General features: G+C 34.2%; 3 protein-coding genes across 3 annotated transcripts; 1 reads left to right on the top strand and 2 right to left on the bottom strand.

Moving 5' to 3' along the window:
• Nucleotides 1-417: 417 nt before the first annotated feature.
• On the top strand, nucleotides 418-1,531 carry LOC148211646 (uncharacterized). Its single transcript, XM_088122809.1, has one exon. It carries the CDS (start codon nucleotides 541-543, stop codon nucleotides 1,153-1,155), a length of 615 nt encoding a protein of 204 aa, XP_087978935.1. The 5' UTR covers nucleotides 418-540; the 3' UTR covers nucleotides 1,156-1,531.
• Nucleotides 1,532-2,273: 742 nt separating this feature from the next.
• LOC111007976 (auxin transporter-like protein 2) lies at nucleotides 2,274-5,743 on the bottom strand. The gene is made up of 8 exons (XM_022280536.2): nucleotides 5,457-5,743; nucleotides 5,168-5,353; nucleotides 4,985-5,097; nucleotides 4,697-4,880; nucleotides 4,407-4,504; nucleotides 3,459-3,666; nucleotides 3,115-3,372; nucleotides 2,274-2,726 (listed from the first exon to the last, which is right to left on the bottom strand). Exons 1-8 carry the CDS (start codon nucleotides 5,610-5,612, stop codon nucleotides 2,457-2,459), a joined length of 1,473 nt encoding a protein of 490 aa, XP_022136228.1. The 5' UTR covers nucleotides 5,613-5,743; the 3' UTR covers nucleotides 2,274-2,456.
• Nucleotides 5,744-15,099: 9,356 nt separating this feature from the next.
• On the bottom strand, nucleotides 15,100-18,814 carry LOC111007550 (phenylcoumaran benzylic ether reductase Pyrc5). The gene is made up of 5 exons (XM_022279949.2): nucleotides 18,470-18,814; nucleotides 18,049-18,183; nucleotides 17,241-17,481; nucleotides 15,944-16,147; nucleotides 15,100-15,462 (listed from the first exon to the last, which is right to left on the bottom strand). The coding sequence occupies exons 1-5, from the start codon at nucleotides 18,650-18,652 to the stop codon at nucleotides 15,302-15,304; spliced, it is 924 nt and encodes a 307-aa protein (XP_022135641.1). The 5' UTR covers nucleotides 18,653-18,814; the 3' UTR covers nucleotides 15,100-15,301.
• Nucleotides 18,815-22,669: the final 3,855 nt, after the last annotated feature.

The following is a 22,669-nucleotide window of genomic DNA, read 5'->3' as shown; positions in this document are numbered from 1 at the left end:
CCAACAAAATCAAAACACAGATTCAAACATTTCTCCATTCTCAAAAACAAACAAATAAAAGTTCGACTTTCACCGCATAATTTCACCACAGTAAAAAGAGAAATAAAAAAAGAAAAATGAAGATATTTTGGAAATGGAGTGGGGCCGGGGAGGTGAATTCGCGAAAGTACCCCGAACGGTTAATCTTCCGTCGCAGATCCCAGGGCGGAGTGGTCCATTGGAAGGCAGAGAAAAGGGAGGGCCCTGGCCGTCGGATCTCGTCGGCGACGGCGACAATCGGACGGTGAGCAGAGAGGGAAGTAGAAGAGGCCCCACAAAATCAGAAATGGAAAAAGCGTCGTTTACGGATGACGGGGCGCTCTTCCCGTTTCCAAGCTTTTCGATACACAAAGTACGTTTCTTTATATATATATAATTCAAAACCCTTTTTCTCGCAGAAAGATCAAGAGGCTCTAGAGAGAGAAACAAACAAGAGAGAGAGAGAGAAGTTGGGTATTAGGGTTTTTCAGTGCCGACCCAGAAGAGAAGACCGATCGAGAAATGGGAGAGAGGGTCAGTGGAAAAGTCAAGTGGTTCAGTGACCAGAAGGGCTATGGCTTCATTTCTCCCAACGAGGGGGGCGAGGATCTTTTCGTTCACCAGTCCTCCATCAGATCCGACGGCTTCCGGAGCCTCGGCGTCGGGGAGGATGTCGAATTTGTGATCGAGGCCGAGGCTGACGGCCGTTCCAAGGCCGTCGACGTCACTGGTCCCGGCGAATCGTCCGTGCAGGGGAGCCGGGGAGGAGGAGGAGGAGGAGGAGGCGCCGGAGGAGGCGGGGGTGGCTATGGAGGCGCAGGTGGAGGAGGCGGGAGAGGGAGGCGCGGTGGGGGGTACGGATTTAACGGTGGGAGCGGCGGCGGTGGGCGAGGGGGTTACGGCGGGGGCGGCGGTGGTTACGGGGGTGGGGGTTATGGAGGAGGTGGTGGTGGTGGTGGTGGTGCTTGTTTTAAGTGCGGCGAGACAGGGCATCTGGCCAGGGACTGCTACCAGAGCGGATCTCAAGGCGGTGGAGATAGGTACGGCAGCGGCGGCGGCGGCGGTGGCGGTGGGAACTGCTATAGCTGTGGCGAATCTGGGCATTTCGCTAGGGAGTGTCCAAACAGTGGCCGTTGATCTCGTAAATTGGTGACTGGCATTTACTTTTGTTTGGTTCATCATCTGGGGGTGTTTTGTTCGGGTTTCCTTCTTCGCCTTTCATCTCAGTTTTGATCTACTGGGGTCTGTAAGGTCATCTTTTAAACAGGATTTGAGTAGTAGTCTTTTTCTCTTATGGATTTTTATCTCAGCTTAGTTTCTGGTCATTGTCTTTTGGGTGTTGATGGTTTGTTTGATGAATTTAGGGGTATTTTATCAGCGATCCTTTAGAAAAGAGATGATTTATGGGGGGAGGAATCTTCCTTGATTCTCTGTTTCTTTAACTGTTGATACAAGTATTTTCATATACAATGCTCTGCTTCTGGTTTTCAATGAATGAATGTGGGTTTCATCAGATCTTTGTGTTTGCTTACCAATAACTCTATTGAATCAATGGCAATGGGGACACTCCCTCTTCATTGCTTTTCTCTTTTTCCTATGCAATTATTGTTGGAATGAGCATGAGACTATGAAAGGGAAATGCAGGCTGGAAAGAGATAAAGTGGTACCTCTTTTGTGAAAGAGCTCTGTGCTTGATTGATAATAAATGAACAGAAATTACAAACACAGTTTCTATTACTGCATTACTAAATGCCCTTTAAAAGGAGCCTGTTTATAGCCGAATCCTTTACTTTTGAAATTTATCATCATCTGTTCGTTCATACACTGCTACTTTTTTTTAATGTAATTGTTTCATTTTCTTCAAGATCGACAAGCTTCTTGCGTTTTTCACTTTGTCTAGAACAAGTTTCTTAGTTTCGAATTTCTATGCAGTTTAGAAGAGTTTGAATGCCAACGCTCTTCTTCAACCATTTCTTTGTAGTTCTTTTTACTCTGTTCTGTTGGGATCCAATGGTGAATTCTAGAACTCTTTGAAAAGTGGAACTTCCCTCTCAGGTAACTAACCCATTATTCACATGGCATAGTCAGTGGGAAAGCCATATTTAGTTGGTGATTGTGATTATGGAAAAAGCAGCAAATTTGCATCATAGGGTGCAGGCAGGTTATAATTTTCAGATACGAGAAATTTCTCAGCTTTTTCTTTTTTTAGGCACCATAAAGAAGGAATTGGCCCTACGCCAAAGTAAAAAGAGACAGAATGATAAGGGAAATGTACTATTTCGGATGAAAAAGAGCTACATTCGCCAACTCTGTTTTTACCCCTCCCCTCTGTCTAATCAAACCAAAAGCTGCAGTACAGAGCAAACAAACATTATCCCAATCGTCCCTTCCTTGACCTAAACAACCTCAACAGTCTCATCATTCTGTCCCTTCACTCATCAATGGCCGCCCGGGCGATGGTGGTGGTGCGGTGGTGGTGCTGCTGTGATGTTGAGATGCGGTGGTGGTGGTAGAGCAGTTGTCGGTGGGGGGCATTGGTAACACTTGGTGAAAAGCCCGAATGTGTCGATCTGATGTACGAAGTTGGTCACACTAGCCCACCCGCCGAACCCGAATCCGACAACCAACACCCACACCACGACGAATGCATTGATCACATACGCTCCAACCCATCTGCCGGTGAACTTCGGCGGTTGCTCCACCGCATTCTGCATCAACAAAAACCAGTCACCAAATGACAAGTGGAAGGTTTCCAAGAGGACTGTCACAAAACAGGGGTGGTGGTGAGAATCAGAGTACGAACAGATACTCTGCCGCATCGCATGCAATATGGCAGCACCAAAGAATCTCGTGCCTTTTCCCTTTTTTTCCCTCATCGTATAACGAAACAAACTTTTTCTAGGAAACCAACTCCAAAAAACAAAATCTTTACAAAAACTAATGAACCACGACCACCCATTACTAATTAAACAAAACCCACATCAGACAGAGACTTGGGAGAACGAGCCGCTCCCTTGTCTGCTACACTGTGACCACATACACGCAACCAAAACATAGAACGAGAGAGAGAGAGAGTAGTAATCTAGTGCGGCGTACCTCACGGGAAGCAGGGGATCGGAAGGTGAACATGTGGGCGAGGGCAGGGATTATGTAGACAGTGAAGCTAACGAGGAGAGATCCAACGGTGGAGTTGATGGGGCCAAAAAAAGGGAAGATGATGGCCAAAAACCAAATGGGGATGACCACAGGCAATCTGGCAGCTGCCCTCTTGCATAAGCTCTTGCATTCGTGCATCCCAATGACCTTCTCCCACACAAAATACAGAGGAGTGCAGGCAAATCCGAATGTGATGAACTGCAACAATTAGAGAGCAAAGTTAGTATTTTTGGTTGAGTGTTGAGTGAAGGAGAGGAAGAGGAAGATGATGATGATGATTATGCCTGGTGGATGAGCATTAGGATGACAGCCATGTCTCTGAGGGGAGATCTTGGGAGAAGGGAGAAGGCATTGGAGTGATTCAGAAGCATGTCTCCAAACGCCCAATACACGGCGGTTGCTGATGGGAGTGTCAGTGTCAGCACATACACAGTCGCCACCAAGTATATTGCCTTGAACTTCTGTGGCTTCCACATCGCATGCATGATTTCCCTGCAAATTTTTTCCCACCATCAAAACACTTTTCTCTACTTTATTCCATTGATGAATCACTACAAAGTATAAACTAATTAGATTTCTTAGTCTAGTTTGATTTTGATGACACAGTTCATGTGGTTGAGCTAAAGGTGTGAGCTTCATGGGCCTTTCTCAGTTGGGCCAGTGGAGAAAGGCCCATCAAACAAAACTAAGGTGGTCCCTGTTCCCTCCTACTTTTTCAGATTCTTCTCAGGGTCTTATGATAAAAGAGAGAGGCCCATTGGAGAGAGAAACTTCACTTACAATGTCTAGAAAGAGAGGGGTTTTCTTTTCCCCAAGAAAAGAGGATGTCTTTTTTGCTCTCTCTCTCAGCTTGATAAGTACAGTTCAATTCAATAGTGTAAACAGCTTACAAATATAAAATTCATAAAGGTAGAGAAAAAAAGGGCAAGCTGAATATTTCTATACGGTGGGTGTGCTTAGAGAGGTTTGACAAAGGCATTATATTAATTACATTTGAACACACCAAATGGTATTGAGATCAAGAATGGTAAAAGATCAACTAAAAAACTTGAGAGATCTTTCATGGGTGACAACAAAGAGTGGAGTTTTTGACATTTTCAATGCCACACCACACCACACACTAGAGACAGCCAACAAACATATGCACATTCCACATCTTTGATTTGAAGACCGTAACGAAACCAACAAGAAAAAAACATTAATAACATAAAAAGGCTTTGAGATTGTCTTACACTGTGACAGCATGCCCACCAAATGTGTAAAGAATGTTTGTGGCCCCAGTGAAGTAAAGAACCAACTTGGTTGGACCAGAGTGCTTCACTCCCTCCACCTAAAAAACACATCATTAAAGCTTAAACCACACCGAAATCCTTCATTATCACACCCAAATCCATGTTTTTACAAAATGGGTTCATTAGAATCCAAGTTTTACAAAATGGGTTCATCATAATCCGTGTTCTAACAAAATGGGTTGATTAGAATCCATGTTTTACAAAATGGGTTTAGGTGGAAAATCTGATACCTGGCCATGGAGGATGGAGGCAATGGTGAGGTACCAAGCAGTGTAAGTGGTCATCAAAAGACCAAGAAAGGACCAGATTCTGTAGTTCCTAAAGGAAGGAATGAACACAGTAGTGGCACAGCAAGCCCCAAAGATGTACGTCCAAGTTCTCTTGTCCAAGTTATCATTTATGTAATAAATATTACTGCATACCAGAAGAAAAAAAGAAAAGAAAGGAAAAGAGGATCAATAATGCCAAGTTGAAGAAGGTGAAATCTGCAGAGGTGAGTGGAATTAGGTATTTATTACCTTGCACAAGCTATTAGTTGAATGACAGATCCAAACAGAAGAAAAGTGCAGTTAAATGCCAAACCCACATTTCTCCAGTGTTTCCCAAGCAACCCATCAAGCACCTCAAACCACTGAAAAGCCCCATTGTGAGGTCAAGATTCATGAAAGGGTTTTTGAAAAGAAAAAGTTGAGTTTATGAACCTGGATGACATGGTTTCTGAAATCCACTTTTTCCCTTTCCTTTCTGGTTCTGTATTCGATATAGAGAATGCTAATTAGATAGGCGGTCCAGCTGCCAAGCAAGCCATAGAAGAGCTGAAACAGCACCCCCGAGAGCATACCCAGTTGGGAAAACGAATAGGGCAGAGTAAGGAGAACTTGGGCGACCTAATTTGGGGCAAAAATCGATCAAATTAACCGAAACCCAGAAGATCGATTAATGGGGGGAACGGAAAAACAGAGAAATGTGAAGAAAAGGGGGAAAATGGACCTGGTTTGAGGCGCAGCTGAACCAGGCATCGTAGACGGAGCCGCCGTGCCAGAAGAGGTTGGAGAGCTTGGATTTGACGGTGGGGGGGTTGCCGTCGGCCTCCATTTCGACATAGTTTCCGGCGATCACGGTTTCCACTACTTTATCTGCTGCCATTTTTGTGGGTAATGGAGGGAATGAGGAGAAGAACTGAAGGAGAAGTTGCAGAGGGTTGGGGATATATATACACTGCTTAAAAGGTGGCCATGTGGGCTCTTCATGAGTGGGAAAAGCCTGTGTTTGAAGTTCGAGGGGAATTTTGGAGAAGGTGATGATCATAAATCAAATTTGTTTATTTCCAATTTAATTTCCATATTTTAAAAGTTTCATCTTTCTTACCCATTTAGTCCCTAGATTTATTTTCCTTTTTAGAATATTAATAAATACATTTTTCACGCGTCGAACTATATTTATGTTGATTTGATCAAAGTTAAAAAAGATGAATATGCTATTAATATTAGTAATTATATCAAGAAAATGAACTATATTTATGTTGATTTGATCAGAGTTAAATATCATATAGTCTTCACTTGTCACATTACAAATAATTAATTCTTTTCTATGAAAAAAAAGGAAAAAAAGATCATTGACAAGGACGTATTGTAGTGCTTTAAGCAACATGTATTCATTTACTTGAAAAAGAAAGTGGCATGTATTTGATTCGACACTAATTTTAGAAGTTAGGATTATAAAATATTTTGTTTCGTGTAATTACCGCTTTGGTCTTTAAATTTTTAAAATGTCTATTTTAGTTTATGGAATTTTTTACACTGTATTTTCAAAACTTATGTACTGGTTTTCGTACTTTTAAAAAGTGACTATTTTGATCTCTTCATTTTTTATTTTGATATCGTTTCTTTCAATTACAATTTTTGCACTCATAAATTTTTTTTAATTGTAGTCATAAAATTGGTTTAAAAGATTTTCATTGCGTATAAAATTTTGCAAATAAAGGATCAACATAGTCAATTTTTTAAAGTATGTTTGTGCAACAAAATTCGGATTGGTCAAACCTGGTCAAGGTAAGACAAGTAGAATAACTTGAGCGCTTGGTCGAGGAATGATCTGCACAAGAGAGGAAAACACTTCGAAGCTCAAGTCAATTTAGGCTCAGACTTAATATGGAGTTCGAGATAGAATTTGATAACTGATGTGGAAGTAAGACCCTTTAATTATAGGTTAGGGGTCGGCAGGCTATCCGATAGGCAGTTACAAGTGTCGGTCCGAAGGTCGGACATATCGGGTGCCTAAACTCGACCCCAGATGGTGGTCACTCCACTAGGAGGCATTTTCACAAGGTTCCGTGACTAAGTATGCTAGGTCGAATCTCTCCAAAACTATTCTTAAGCAGGACCTGGTTATTCTTGAGCTTCCTCTGTTCAACATGTGGTAAGATTATTTTCTTCTCCCAACAAAATATAAGAACCAAAACAAACCTTATGCAAGTATATGGACTAAAACGAATACAATCTAAAAGTACAACAACAGAAAGTAAACGTTTTAAAAATACAGAGACTAGAATAAATTAAACTCGAAACCACGAGACATAAAGTAATATTTAAAACAAGAAGTTAGGGCATACAAGGAATTTAAAAAATTGTGAGGCCCTCCATTGTTATTTAGTATAAGTCAGGGGGTATTAAAATAGCAAAAAAGGAGGGGGTTATATAATTAGAGTGAGTGGCTTTTTCGCACGAGTGGCTCTATTTTGGGTTCCCGAGCAAATTAATGTATTATTTAATTTTAATCTCGATTATTGTTCCTAATCACTAGAATTCCACCCTCAATATAAGTAAAAAGAAAAATAATTTTTTTTTCCAAAATTTGTATTTTACCAAAGATGGGTGGAGGGAAGAAAGTTGCCCTCTTAATTCGACTTAGATTAAGCTTTTTTTATTAGTTATGAAATTGAAAGACTAAATATATAATAGTTAGATGTTGAATTTTATTATTCTTTATGAAAAATTTTAGCCGAGTGGATTAAATTCTCAATTTAAATATGGTTAAAATATTTATAACTTTCTTAAAATAGAAATGGGTGCCATTATAGCCCTATAAAATTATTTTTGTAAATAACGAGTAGAAGAGATATTCTAGTGTGTCCATTTTTTTTTGCACTAAAATAGAAATCTCAATCAATTTTAAAATAGGACTCCTAACTTCTTTCTTCTTTTTTAATATAAAGAATAGAAATTTAAACCTCTAACGTTTAAAAGAGGCTCTATTATCTTAATTAGATAAGTTACGTGACATTACATTATATGTGACTTCGATTTTAATGTCTCTATGAAATAATCGTAAAAGTCGAAAACATAGAATAATAGCAAGACGAAGACAAAAAGAAAAATTCATACAAAAAGGGGGAAAAATCAACCATGAGAGAGAGGAAAAAGGAAAAAGGAAAATAGGAGAGGGAGACAAAAAGGAGTTGGAAAAAAAAAGAGAAGGGAAAAAAAATAATTATAAGAAAGAAGACCGCATGATTACAACCAAAGGGGCGTGGTCTCTTCAAAACAACCACCAAACTTACTTTTTTCACATGCCCCTCTCTCTCCAAATATTTATAAAAAAAAATTTAATTAAATACTATTTTATATGCTCTCGATTTTGATTGTTATATGTTCAAAACGTTCCTTTTAGTTACTGTATTTTTAATATTGGTTCATTTTAATTATCATACTTTCTAAATATCTATTTTGGTCTTTTGCACTCTTAAAGAATTGACAATTTTAGTCCTTATTTACAAAATTGTAGCTCAAATTTTATACCTAATAAAAATCTCTTTCTATAAATTTATGGTTATGTTTTTAAAAATGTAGTGGGTGAAGTGTTAATAGGGATGACAACACGGTAGGGTGGGAGTCATCCCCATCCTCGCCTCATTGTAGATTTTTCCCCATCCTCAAAATTTTAGGGGTTGGGACGGGCGAAGATGGGTTCCCCGCAGGGAACCAGTCCCCGACATACATATATATATATATATATTTATTTATTTAGAAATATTTATTAATATTTTCATTATTTAAAAAATATAAATTTTTTTATTTTATGGAATATTGTAAATTTCAATTAAATACAATTAAAAGTATTTATTAAAATTAATATATATTAATATGATTATATATAAAAAAAATATTAAATACCCGTCGGAGAACCCAATTAGGATCTCCTGTTTGACCCCATCCTGATCAAATCGGGATTTCCCGCCCAAACTAGGTCAGGTATCTGTGGGTTCTTTTGCCGTCTCTAACTGTGAAGCAAAAATTTTGATCGAAAAAAATTTAAAATACAGAAGTTTAAACAGAGAATTCAACATCAAAATAAACCAAGATAGGGACCACAGTAGTATTGAAGCAACAAATTTGAAACCCAAACCAAACAAAGTGTAAGAAATGAAAGAACATGGTGATTGGATTTTGGGAGACACCCACAAAACACAAAACAAAACAAACTGCCTTTTCTTCTGTATATTCTCTGCCATTTTGCCTCTCTTCTCTCAAGTTTCTTCTTCTTCTTCTTTTTTTTTCAAAGTTTATTTAACTCTATAAGATTAATTATCACTACCCTCCCAACCAAAAACTCATCATATATTCTTGTGTGTTTTCTAATTAATTATTGTTTCCACTTCCCTTTAATTTTGTGGCTTAAGTTCTACACCTCATTGAATTCCCTTCCAAAACATTCTCTTCACAATTCTCATTATTGTGTTTTATGCTGTTGCATTTGCTGCCCATTTTAGTGCTAATTGAGTGGCTTCAAGTTTGCCCATTTGCATCCCATTAGCCACAAAGGGGGAGAGGGGAGACATGGTTCAATTTTGTTTAGACCATATTTGGGTCATTTTAGGGTAAGGTTTTAATTCTCTTGAATGAAATATTTGAACTTGTCTAACGGATGAAACTCGTCGTCGCAAAGCTAGCTAGATAGAGTCCATGTCTTTTTAATTTTTCGTGACACAAAAAGTAGTGTAGTTGTTAATGAATACGTCAAATAATAAAATGTTGGTATTAGTTGAAAGGAAATATATGTATATTTACAAAAAGGAGTTTAGTCAAATAGAATACGTTCTCAAATCAGTTCTATACCTAATAAATTATCCCTACACTTTTATCATTAGAAAAAAACATGAAACCATTTTGTAAATGACCTCTAAATTCAAACAAAAGCTATTATACATAATTGAAATTATAAGTACGTTGAACATAGTGTAGATACTTGTAAAGTACACTCTACTTTTAGAGTTGTTTGACCGTAAAAATGATCAAGTTTGAATTCGCGAAGCTCGAACTACATGCACCGAAGTACGAAAGAAGAGTTAACACTCAAACGTTCTAGTTAGTTTACAAGTCGATCTATATTCGAGAGAGAATATATTTTGTTTACCTTATATGAGATGTGAGGCACTCTATTTACAGAGGCGATACCTTGCATAGGTCGGTCGATATGTAGAATATAGCGTAGCTCGACATCAGTTTACCGAGCTAAAGTAACTTTCATTTGTAGAATGTAATCTTCCTATATTCTCCTCTTTGATCATCTTGACAGTTGATGATCTCTAATATTGACACGTGGTAGTTCCTGCCACAAGAGTCATTATATTTGATGCTAGCTTTCAATTAAGATATATCAAAAAAGGGTAAAAAAATCCCCATGATGAAATTAATCAACTAAAGAAATCTACACAATATCTTTACACATATCAAAATAGCCAAACTTTGGACTTTGAATTCTATTTTGTTGTGTATTGTAGTAGACAAAGACCAAAAAGAAAAAAAAAAAAAAGGGGGTATGAAAGTGATTGGATTTTGGTGATATATTTTTTGGACCCCAAAAGAGCAACCTCTTTCATCTTTCCAAAGCATCATTGTCAAGCTATTAAGAAACAAAAAAACAAAGCTACTAATTATAAACCATAACATGCCAAAAGGGAAAGGAAATATATTGGCATTGGCATGCCTATAGTTTTATGTCCTATGTGCTATAATGATCCATTATTTCTTAAGATTATGCAACAAAAACCCAAATATAGAGCTTCTATAATATGCTTACAAATTAATTTCCCATATGGTGCTAAAAGGTATTATCATTTGGTACAATCATTATGCCACTCATCAAAACTTCTTTCCTCTAAAGAATGATTTTCAACAAGATTTTGAATAACTTGATAGATTTTTTGGGTATAATCATATGATAGATTATAAAATAGAGTAAATCCTATGAAGTTTATGTGATTATGTAGATAATAGTAAATAATAAGACATAGATTTACTTGGGTAGGTAAAAATGGGTGAGATTAGCTAATTTTGCAAGTCCTGACTCTAGGTTTGAAAAAGTTTCCAAATATCCAATCATTACAGCTCTTATATTGATTAAATATAATAAAATTGGTATATGTGACATATTTAAGATAAGTAACTATCTGTTAAAACGAGCATAGCTCAGCGGTAATTGACATATATCTCCAACTAAGAAGTTGTAAGTTCGATCCTTCATCCCTAAAAAAAAAAAAATAAGTAACTATTTGGCTGGGACAATAATTCTACAAATACTTTCTATGGAACAAGATCTTGCACTCTCATCTTGTTACGTTGAATAATAGTATATTTGTTATTGAAGTCGCCGTTCCGCGCACCACCCGAAACCTACTTTCTTTTCCTACAAAATCAACCAAGTCTAACCGGTTACGATACGTTGTTGATATCGATTGAATTTGAGGGACTTTCGTTGATTGAATTCATCCATAAACCTAGACCTTGGCAACCTTCATAACCAAAGCGTCACAACAACATCCAAATGTCACTTTTAGATTCTTAAGTTGGTGAGCAAGGAGGGACATGACAACATCCAAAGGTCACTTTTAGATTCTTAAGTCAGTGAACAAGGAGGGACACATAGAAATGCTGACGACCACTACATAAATAAGCCACTTATAGCTGAGAGAAAGCGAGCACCACCTTATCTTCCATAAGTTAGGCTCGCTTAAGGCCACATGATCCTACAACATTTGTAGTGAGAAAACACATAGAAATTTATTCTAAAGCAGGTGACCATCACGAGATTCGAACTCAAAATCCCTCGATTTAACTTATGGACCAATCAGCCATCTACGATGGTGGCGGGGGGACGGATGATTTAGATACTTGTACAATTTGGGTATAAAAGGGTTTTTAAAGGATACACACAAAAGTCCCAAATCCAAGAGAGAGAAACCCTAGGATACAAAAAAGTGGAACACATCAAATGATTAAAGCTTCAAAGTGGTTCAAATTATGGGCTAGCTGCCTCAAATTTTTTGATGGGCTTTCTTTTTAAGGTGTTGGGAAAGAGAATCACCCTTTTGGTGAAAAAAAAAACATAAAATTTGACCTAAAAATTGAAAATGAAATAGATGCCATTTTACCCACAAAGGGGTGGGCCTAGAAAACATTGCCTTTGCTTGCTTTTTATGCACAATAAAGAGGGTGTGGGTATAGTGGTCAACTTCTTCTCCCAATTAAACTTCAAAATTTTTTTACATATAATTGCATATTTCACCCCCACCAACAAAAACAAAAAAACACCATTATGGAGAGGTGAATTGGAGAAGGAATCTCACTGCTTTTTACAGAGGAGAATTTGATGATTTTATACCTCTACTTTATGTCCATTGTGTCTTCCACTTAAAGCTGCCACTATATAATTCATCATCTTCTTCTTCTCTACCTATTTTACCAAAGGGTTGAGAGGTTATATCTCATTGTGCTTTTTTAACTGTTGAAATTGTGGGGATTGGTAACGGGTTCAACGTAGTTTAGTTGGTCGAGATATTTGTCAGGGTCTTTTTTAAATATTGTTAAGGCTCGAAGTCTCATCTTTTGATGCATGATTGAGGACCAAGTGTGACATATTAGCAAGCGAGCTGAGGAGAAGAACTGGGTACCTACAGATAGAACCTTACATTGGTGTGGTTGCTCGACCACGTACACTCCAAAGTTTAAGTTAGTACTTAGTCTGAGTTGATGTTTAGCGATTATTTAATAGATTTTCTACTTGCTTTCAGTAGATCATCTGTCAACACAAGTGGCGTTTTGCTGATTATAAACGAATATTTTGCCAGCAAATTAAAGTCTTCCTTGAAGATTAGCCGTGTTCGAGGCCCGAACACTCATGTCTCAAGGCAAGAGAGCTACATATTACCTTTGGTTTCACCTTATGTTTTTTTTAATCAATGATGTTATTTAGTTGTTTTCAGTAATTAAATGATACAATTAGTGGGAATCATAGAGCAATAATAGAACTATTTCCCAAACTTGGGCTACGTTAATGGGCCATGTGCATATTCCTTTGCAAGACATTGCTTTATTGCTTTATGGGGTTTGAAAAGGTAAATAAATTAGAATGAATTGTAAAACTTAGGTTTAAATTTTGTTATGATTTTTTTAGTACAACATACCGTGGCGGGAATCGATTGAACATATATGCCAATTATCGCTGATGCTCACTTTGACAATTTTGTTATGAATTTATGACCTTCTAATTTGATTTGTCATATGAATCCACTTTATCTTTAAAATTTTTAAAGATTTTCTAAAATAATTTTAAAAAGTAAATTAACATAAAGGCTAAAAAGTAGATTAATGAATGATGTAAATAATATATAAATTTTGGAACTTACTTGATGAAATGACCCGAAAAGAATCTAGAAATCTACCTTCTTCCCCTTCCCCTCCGTCGCTGCTCCCACCAACAATGGTTCCGCAACTGAACTGGACCACCCCTCATTCGAAGTAATTTTTTTTTGGTAAATTACACAAACCACCCCTAAAATATGATAGTTGTTACAATTACACCCTCAAATAAAAATTAAACCCTCAATTTTTGATAAATGAAAAAATTTGACACCTGACTAATAAAATTAAACCCTTAAACTTTCCTAATAAAAATATACCTTCAAAACTTTTAATTGTTAAAATTAAACACTAAAATTTTCAAAAAAAAATTGCATCTGAGAAGCATGACAGTGATCCGTCGAAACGTAGAGAGACATGGTGGAGAGAGTAGGAGAAGCATCTGAGAAATGGGGTTTCTTCCAACTGGTCAACCATGGAGTTCCGGCGAGTGTTGTGGAGGAGATAAAAAATGGGACACGCAATACTCCTAACCTTCCCAACCCTCAACCCTCAAGACCTGCCCGAAGTTTTCCAGTAATTTAGAATTTAAAGTAAAAGATGGAACTTTTTTAGGTGTCTTAAATAGTGAGTGTTTGTTGCAGGGAGTCGATCTTATTCGAATACTGAAAAATAAATGAAGAAACTGTGGAGAGTTTTAAATCTTCACCAGTGGTTGTCGACACTGCTGAAAGGGGGCGGATCGCACACTGAAATTCGGGGTCAACGAAGACGATATATATTTTAAGACAATTTTTTTTAAAATTTTAGGGTTTAATTCTAAAAATTAAAAATTTTGAGGGTATAATTTTATGGCATAGAAAAGTTTTAGAGTTTAATTTTATTAGTTAGAGTTTAGATGTCTGATTTTTTCATCCATCTTGAGGGCTTAATTTTTTATAATTGAAAGTGTAATTATAATAACTAGTAAGGGGTGGTTTGTGTAATTTACTTTTTTTTTTTTAAGAACTTTTCCTTTATCAAAAGTTTAATTTTTTTAAATCGGAATTTAGGGTGCAATTTATTATTATTATTATTATTTTTTACATTCAAGTAAGTTTATGAGTTGTAATTATAACAATTTAATGTTTGAGAGTCATCATATTTTATGGGCGGACTTTTTTTCACTTTTAAAAATTTAAGAATTTACTTTTTATTATTGAAAGTTTGAAGTGTAATTGTAACAATAATTATACTTTAGAGATGATTTTTACCATTTGACCGTAAATATATATCAAATTTTAAAAATTTTCATGTTCAAAGATTTTCAATGAGACAGTTCGAAATAGATACAAAATATCATATGATTAAAAATTGATCTTTGACACTTTCTATACAATCTAATCTTTATTATCACCTCTAAAGTACTTTTTTTTTTTTTTTAATTCCTCTAACTTGACTAGAAAAACTCTTTTGGAAGAGTATCACTTGAGGGTCTTTCATATGATTATTTAATTTCTTTTTTATTTAAATAATTTTTTTAAGTATTTGGAAATATTTTGAATTTTACATTTTTTACAAATCTATCCTTTGGAATTTATTATTATTATTATAAGTTTGGTCCAATAGAATTGTGTCTATTGAATATTTATTTTTTAAAATAATTTTTAGTAAATTCTTAAACTTTTATAGGCTGTGTCTATTCTTAAATTTTCTAAGTATAATAATAAAACAAATATAGAGGGTGGAGATTTAAATTTATAATATGAACACATGTGTCTTTACCGATGAGCTATTCTCGTGTTGGTAAGAAAATTCATAAGATTTTAAATTATTGCACCATGTTTTGAATTCATTTTTGTAAGCTAGCTTTATTTTTTTCATCATCCCAATGATAACTAGGTCAACTAGGGATGGTTTGAAAAAAAAAAAACGAATCTGAAAACAACTCTTGTTTTTAAGGTAGTATTTAAACATGAAAAAAAGCTCCCTCCCCCAATATAGTTCCACAATAACTCTTGTATGTACACAAAATATATACATATTTCTTCTTGGTACAACAATACATGAGAGTGAAGTTCGAATGCACGAACTTTTGATAAAAAATACATACCTTATTCAGTCAAGCTAGGCTCGGGTTGGTACAAAAATATATACCTATATACCATTGGATCAGGGAGGTACGTATTTGTAAAGTGGTAGAGAGAGAGAAGAAAATACCTAAACAAACTGATTGAGATATTCATCCACAGTGGTGTATTCAATATCTGGATACAGCTCTGTAGCTTCCAATCCAACTGATGCTTCTATTTCACGGTTGCTATGATCTCCCTTCACAAAAATTGAGTATTCAAAAGCCAGCATCAAATTCTCTGGATCCTCTGCACAATAAACCAACTAAAAGTTAATCTACTTTTTATATATACAGTTTTCTTTAAAATCTTAACTATATTAAAAATGTTTCTCCGGTTTACCCCTAATACGTCTATTTACTACGATGATTTAGCCCTTATACTTTTATCAACGTAATAATGAAGCTTTTGAATTAAAATTTTCGTTAAAATCTTATGCGAAGAATAGATTATGCATGAAATATGGGCCAAGGGATGAAATTTGATTGACTTCCATCTCCTGTCAAAATCAAAAGTGATTTAATTATATATTCATTAGTATGATTTAGTTATGATAAAACATTTTTTCTTTTATATAAGAATCAAACTATTACAAGAGTCAAAATAGAAATGTATTTTTTTAATAAGGTCTCACTCCTTGCATTATGCTCATGGTTCACTCCGCTAACCTCAAGAACTCCCATCTAAGACTCAAATAAAATATAAAAAATGATTAATTTTGTGTTCTAACCTTGGATGTTCTTCAGCAATTGGTCCTCTGATATGTAGATTTTCTGGAGGGTTTTCCCAATTTTTGTTTCCCAGAGGGCAACGAGTTCGTTCAAGGAGAAGACATTTTCAGGGGGCTTGATGTAGACAATTTTGTTCAAAGTTCTTGGGTCATCCATAGCCCTGATAGTGTAGGAGGCAATATCTTCTTCCTTGTTGAAAATTACTGAAAATTAACAAAATGGAAACCAATAAAAAATCATCGTCTTAGATGCAGACATTTACCAGAAAACCCACTTGGATATTATAGTACTAGCTAATAGAAAAAACCAAAGCAATCCAAAATGGAAACCAACAAAAACTCATTGTCTTAGTTCGCACTTGCACAATCTAGTTTCAATTACTCAATCTTTTACTTAAAAAGAAATTAAAAATGATAATACTTCAAGGATTTTTCTTTTTTTTTTAAGTACAACATGTTAAGTTTGAACTATATGTCATGTTTGAAGTATATGTCAATTACCGCCGCTGAGCTAAGCTCGCTTTGACATACTTCAAGGATATTTTTACTTGTATTTTCACATTAAATTAGAAAATAATCATTCAAAATATATATATATATATTTTGTAAAAAAATTATTGAGTGGAAACTTAATAAATAAACAGTAAAAAAGGATTTTTTTTTTCATTAATAAATTTGTCCTTGATTTTGGGAGAAATTCATTCAACGATGAAACTAACCTAAACAAATTTATAACTCAATCTCATTGCAAAAAGGGAAAAAAATAAAAAAGGGTTGGATTGACGAACCTTTTTTAATTCTCAAGTTTTTCAAACCCCATGTTCGTATAAAAAATGCTAAATATATGTTTAGACCCTAATGTTGGGGTGCTTTTCAATTGATTTCTTAATATTTAAAGAGTTGTAATTTAGTTCCTGTATTTAAATTTTTTTTAATTTAGTTCACCATCACGGTGAATGTTAAAATTGGACAAACTTACGTGGCAATAATACCCTAGTGAATTGGTGGAAATTTAAAAAAGAAAAAAGGCTCATCAATTTCTTAAAAATCTAGAGGGAAAATTAGAAACATTCATCTTTCAACTTTTTCTTCTCTAAATTTTCCATCAACTCACTAAATATTATTATATCATATAGGTTCATCGTGAATTAATTTTAACATTTACACAAATTAAATTAGAAAAATGTTAAGACACAAGGGACTAAATTGAAACTTTTTAAACAACAAAGACAAAGAACACGAAGGATTCTCTAAAATATATTTAGCCCGAAGAAAATATAAAGAGTGAAGGAGTTACCCTTGGGATTTCCATCCCCCTTGATAATAACCTTGTCTCTGGGTGGAGCAGAGGCCCCATGCTGAGCCAGACTGGGAAGACAAAACCCATTAAAATAGTAAGACCATACATAGGTGTAGGGGATTCCCTCAGCCTCCACAGCTCGGCGAACTCGAACCTTTGCCTCAAAAATTGACTTCACTGGCCCAACTCCATGAACATTATTCTCTACATCGTACCCAAACTCTGAAGGCAAAAATCTCTGCACCAACCAAACAAAATTTGTTTCCACCAACATTTCAGCCATTTTGTAAGATTTCCATCTCATCTCATTGAATCAATCTCTTGAAACCTGAATGTGAATTAATCACAAAAGGCAAATAAAACAACTGAAGGGCTGGGGAAAGAGTGGTCCCCCGCCCGGTCGGAGCTATAAGAAGACTTTCCAGTTGTTCATGAACATGAAAAGGTCGTAGTTACAAAACTTGAGAAGAAGAACAAAAATGCTTAAAATGGTGACAATCATAATTTTTCCCCTGTTTCTTTTGTTGGGTTATATTTCTTTTGTTTCCCCTTTCAAGTGAAAGATGAATTCTAGTCACTTAATTCTTTGACTTGTTAGGCATCTTGGTTCCAGTCTCCTGACTAGAATACAAAGTTTTCATAAAATGATTAAACATGGATTTTAAAGAGAGTTGAAGTTTCAAATGATTAGGAAATGTTGGTTAAAATTTTGATCAATTAAGATAGTATAGTAGACATCAAAATCCCATTTCATCCTGTAAACGAAATAAATAGTTATAAAAACTGAAGCAAATGTTTTCGTGACCTTGACATTTCCAGCTTCTTTAATGGCGTAAATGAGCTTATCTTGATCGCCTAACTGGTTAAGACCGACCGTCGATATCACCACATCCACCTGCTTTATCGCATTCACCAGACTCTCGCGGTCGAACAGGTCGCCCTGCAAGTAAGTGCTCAACAATCAGTTATCGAAACGCAATCTGTTCGTCTACTGCCAGTGCGCATTTCCGTTCCTGCAGTTCTTTCTCATTCCGAGAGAAATCCGATAGAAACGAAAATCGAAACCAAAAACAAGTAAAATATTGACTAATACAATATTTTCTGGAAATTAGAGCAGGAGAAGTAAACGCAAAACTGAAAAAGGATAGGATATTGTCCTCTAATTTATCGGAAGGCGCCAAACAGAAAAGCAATGAAAAGGATTGAGTAATTAGTTGCAGTATTACAGAGACAATAGTGACTCCGAAGCTGTTGAATCTCTGAATAATCTGAGACTTGGCCGGATCGGAGAGAGCTGAATCTCGGACGAGAGCGTAGGTCGGATGACCGGCTTTAGCGCTCGCCTCCACGATAAATTTACCGATATAGCCGGTGCTTCCGACGACGAGAACTCTGCTCTTGCCGGCCATTGGATGAAGTTTTCCGGCGAGGAATCGATCGGAAAACACAGACGAAGAAGCAGAACCAAGCGATTGGGGAAAGGGAAAATGGAAAGCAGAGCGGAGACTGGAGAGTGTGCCTATGGAAACTCCACCATTTGGCTGTAAGTCAAAAAGACCAAAATATCCAGTTTACCTCTTCTTTTCGTTTTAGATAAAATAAAAACAAAAAATAGAGGAAAGAATCAAATAAATTTAAAGTGAAAATGACTATCTTATCTAAATATTAAATTTCTATTATTGATTTTAAAGTTTATTTGAGGAAGTATCAAGAATGTGCTATTAATTAGTATAATTTATCATACTGTGTTGGGAGAGAAATGATGAGGACCAACCACGTGTCACAGAGGAGAAAGAAATCAGAGCTATCCTAGTTCTGAAGGTCGAAACGGAACGACCAAACAATTCCTATAGAAGCCATGATCGAAAGCCCTCAATAATACGAGCGAGTGACCAGCGGTTAGATGTACCTATCCCTGACCACCTATGGTGTGGTATACCAACTCTCCAACTCCTTGTCAGACAATATTCATACACCCATAGACAAGGGACTGCATTATTTTTTAGTTCAGCTTCTCATTTAAGTCATAGAAATTGGCTTAGCATCGGAGTATCTACTCTACTCTCTTGTGTAGGTATTATGCACCCAACACCTAAATCGAGCTATTCGAACCTACCAACTTCCGACCAGACTGAATCGAACTATTGATCAAAACAGTCGACCAATTTAAAAATAAAAATTTTTAGTATTTCTTAACATAATATGAAATTTAGTGATTCTCAAATCAATTTTATATTTAACTTAAACTTTTATCAGTGATAATCTCGTTGATTTTAAACGAGGCAGGTGCAAATATGTCAAAAATATTTAGTAAAATTAGTAAAATAACAACCACATTTGATTTTTTTTAATATAACACATTTTAAAAAGCAAAACAAAATGGAGGTCCAATTTTAAAATGATAGCTTTACCCGAATGATATACATCTATAATATATCTGTAATATATCATGTATGTAATCTCATATACTATTGATATAAGTGTCTGATATACTTGCAATATGTATGTGATATACATCTAATATACTACTGATATATTATTAATATAAATAAAAAATTTTACTATATTTAAAAATTAAAAAAACAAAAAAACAGGTCATATATTTTAAAATACATAAAAGATTTTGGATAATTTTCGCATTTTAAAAAGTATGGTCGGTCAACTTTTAAAAAACGAATTTTTGAAAACAATTTTTTTTTTCTTTTTAACTTGACTTGCAAAATAAATAAAGTTTAGTCCGAGAAATTTTTTTTCTAATTCCATATGTCTAACGATTACATCAACATTGTAATATTGTAGTTGGGCTGGGCTTCCATGAATAATTTAAGCTTTTCGGCTTTGGTGGGCCTCATTATATGGGCCTAGTACCATTTTAAAAGTTCTTAGGCTTTTTACGAGTTATATTTATTTTTACGTAAATTACATTTTTAATTCACAAAATTTTAGGCCTCCCAACTTTAAAAATATCTAATACATAATTGAACTTTCAATTTTTTTTTTGTCTCATATCACCATTTTAAAAATTAACGAATTTATTAGACATAAATTTAAATTTTATGTCTAATAGAATATTGAACTTTCAATTTTTTTGTCTATAAACATGTGGATTTTTAAAAAAGGTTGAATAGATGAAAGATAATAAGATACAAAATTGAAATTTCATGACTTATTAAATACAAAATTGATAGTTTATGGAACTATTAGATACTTTTTAAAATTTAGTGATGTATTGATACAAAATTGAAATTTCAGAGCGCTATTAGACATTTCTTTAAAGTTTAAGAACTAATAAACTTGTAAGTTAACCTTAACTTTTATCATTAAATTTACTTTTATTTCATAAGCTTTGAAATATTCTAATAAACTGTCAAAGCAAGTATAGCTAATCGGTAATTGACATATACGTCCAACCAAGAGGTTGTGCGACGCTCCTATTTGTTTGGAAGAAATTGAAATTTGGAAGTAAAATTTCAATGCATCATATGCATGTTTAGAAAAAAAAAATATTGTTCATGTTTCCTCTTTTTTAATAAAGAAAATAAAGAAAACTATAATTTTATGACTCACAGTATCTCTTAATTCAAGAATGATAAATAATATTTTTATTTATATTTTAAAACAAATTGGAAACGAGAAAAAAATAAGTTAAGAAACGTGTTTTGTTTTATAATTTTTTTAGAAATTATAAACGTTTGTTAATTATTCGTGTTTCTCGTTTCTAATTTGTAAGAAACGTTACAATAAAAGTAAGTTTCTTATTTTCACTTTTTTTTAAGCAAATAAAAGCATTATTTTATCATTCTGGACTGAAAATTAACTTTCATAAAAAATTTTATTTCTTTTAATTTCGAATTTTAGAGAGCATGAAGTAGAAAATGGTTTACCAAATAAATATATATATATTATATTTTAAATAAAAAAGAAAGAATAAGAAACCAGGAACGTTTACGAATACAATCCTATTTTTATTTATTAAAAAAAAACAAAAAACAATAATGTTATAAATGAGCCTTAAATTTAATATTTCTTCGTAAATTTAGGTTGTATTTGGGAGTAATTTAAAAAAAAAATTTAAATAATTGATTTTCTAACATCACCATGCATGTGATACCTTAAAAATCAATTTAAAGTGATTTTAACTTTTCTAAATTAAAATTTTAATTTGTGGATTGAAAAGTGGTTTTGGTAATGACAAAATTGATTTTAACCCTATTAAAAAATCACTCTCAAACACATCCTAATAAATTTTTAAATGCATGTTTAAATAAAACAATTTTAAAAATATTTTAATTAGTTTAAACTATATTTCTCTGTCTTGAGAGTCATGTCAAATCTACTCTCAATATATTAAAAAAGAAAACGTGGGCACAAGAAAGAGAGTCAAAAAGGGGAAATCAAATCATAGATTAAAATATTTTAATTTATGTGAAAGAAAGTTCTAAGAAACTCGAAGGCCAAAGTTTGAAAGAAATATCCCAACTTTTTTTTTTTTTAATGTTGAAAGCAATGTGAAAAAACTGTCCAAAAGTTGGTATATTTTTTTAATATGTTTTACTAAGATGCTTACGTGTCAGCAACAATTTTTGCGCTGAACATTAATAAAGATTTAACAGCAAAAATAGTAAAAATATCTATTTTTCTATATTTTCTCTTTTACTTATCAAAATTTAATGATGATTAGTAAAAGATAGATATAGATAGATAGGTAAATAGGTAGGTAGGTGCTGATTGATAAACATCTCAGCAGTTGGGTACTTGGATTTTTGTTTTAGTGGGCTAATTTTTTAAATTAAATTATATAAAAAATTATATTTCTTTTATTAGTTTGAGTTGAACAGTTAAACATTGTTTATTCTACCATGTTTTATTTTTTTCTAATACCATTGGCAAAAAGTTCCACCTACCCCATTTGCTTTGCATATCCCATGATTCCCATCCAATACTCTAACTTTTCATAAATCTAACTTTTAGGTGTTCTTCTTTATACAAGTTTGAATTTTATTTGGTCCTTTTTAATCTCATTCTATTTGTTTATCAAAAATGTAATTTTGTTGAAACATTACCTAGACAATTTTTTTTTCAAATTTAGCTGACGAGTATTGAAATCACGATTCTAAATATCAATCAACATGTCGACATTTCCATCCACATATCCATGTTTCTATAAGTTCGACATCAAAATGAGGGGTGAATCAACATTTCCATCGTAATACAAGAAAATCAACAAAATATGAAAGATATCAACCAAATGTCACTAATATATATAACTAATATTAGTATTAATTATTTTTAACTAATTTAGAAATGGGAAAATATTTATTTGTTAACATAAATATTTTTTACGATTTTTTAATTTTTCTAACTTTTACATAAATATTCATCGACGTCGACATTTTATCGATATTTCCATGAAATTGGGACCTTGA

This window comes from Momordica charantia, assembly GCF_013281855.1.
Source record: "Momordica charantia cultivar OHB3-1 chromosome 4 unlocalized genomic scaffold, Mcharantia_2.0 BLBB01000004.1, whole genome shotgun sequence".
NCBI classification, from domain to species: Eukaryota; Viridiplantae; Streptophyta; class Magnoliopsida; order Cucurbitales; family Cucurbitaceae; genus Momordica; species Momordica charantia.
This window is presented reverse-complemented; position numbering and strand designations above follow the sequence as displayed.

Coding starts and splice junctions, on each gene's coding strand:
- LOC111007976 (XM_022280536.2), bottom strand. CDS start 5,612: ATGGCAGCAGATAAAGTAGTGGAAACCGTGATCGCCGGAAACTATGTC. Junction 5,098..5,167: donor TCAGAAACCATGTCATCCAG/GTTCATAAACTC, acceptor GGGGCTTTTCAG/TGGTTTGAGGTGCTTGATGG. Junction 4,505..4,696: donor CCTCCATCCTCCATGGCCAG/GTATCAGATTTT, acceptor TGTGTTTTTTAG/GTGGAGGGAGTGAAGCACTC.
- LOC148211646 (XM_088122809.1), top strand. CDS start 541: ATGGGAGAGAGGGTCAGTGGAAAAGTCAAGTGGTTCAGTGACCAGAAG.
- LOC111007550 (XM_022279949.2), bottom strand. CDS start 18,652: ATGGCCGGCAAGAGCAGAGTTCTCGTCGTCGGAAGCACCGGCTATATC. Junction 18,184..18,469: donor TCGGAGTCACTATTGTCTCT/GTAATACTGCAA, acceptor ACTTACTTGCAG/GGCGACCTGTTCGACCGCGA. Junction 17,482..18,048: donor AAGAAGCTGGAAATGTCAAG/GTCACGAAAACA, acceptor TGGTTGGTGCAG/AGATTTTTGCCTTCAGAGTT.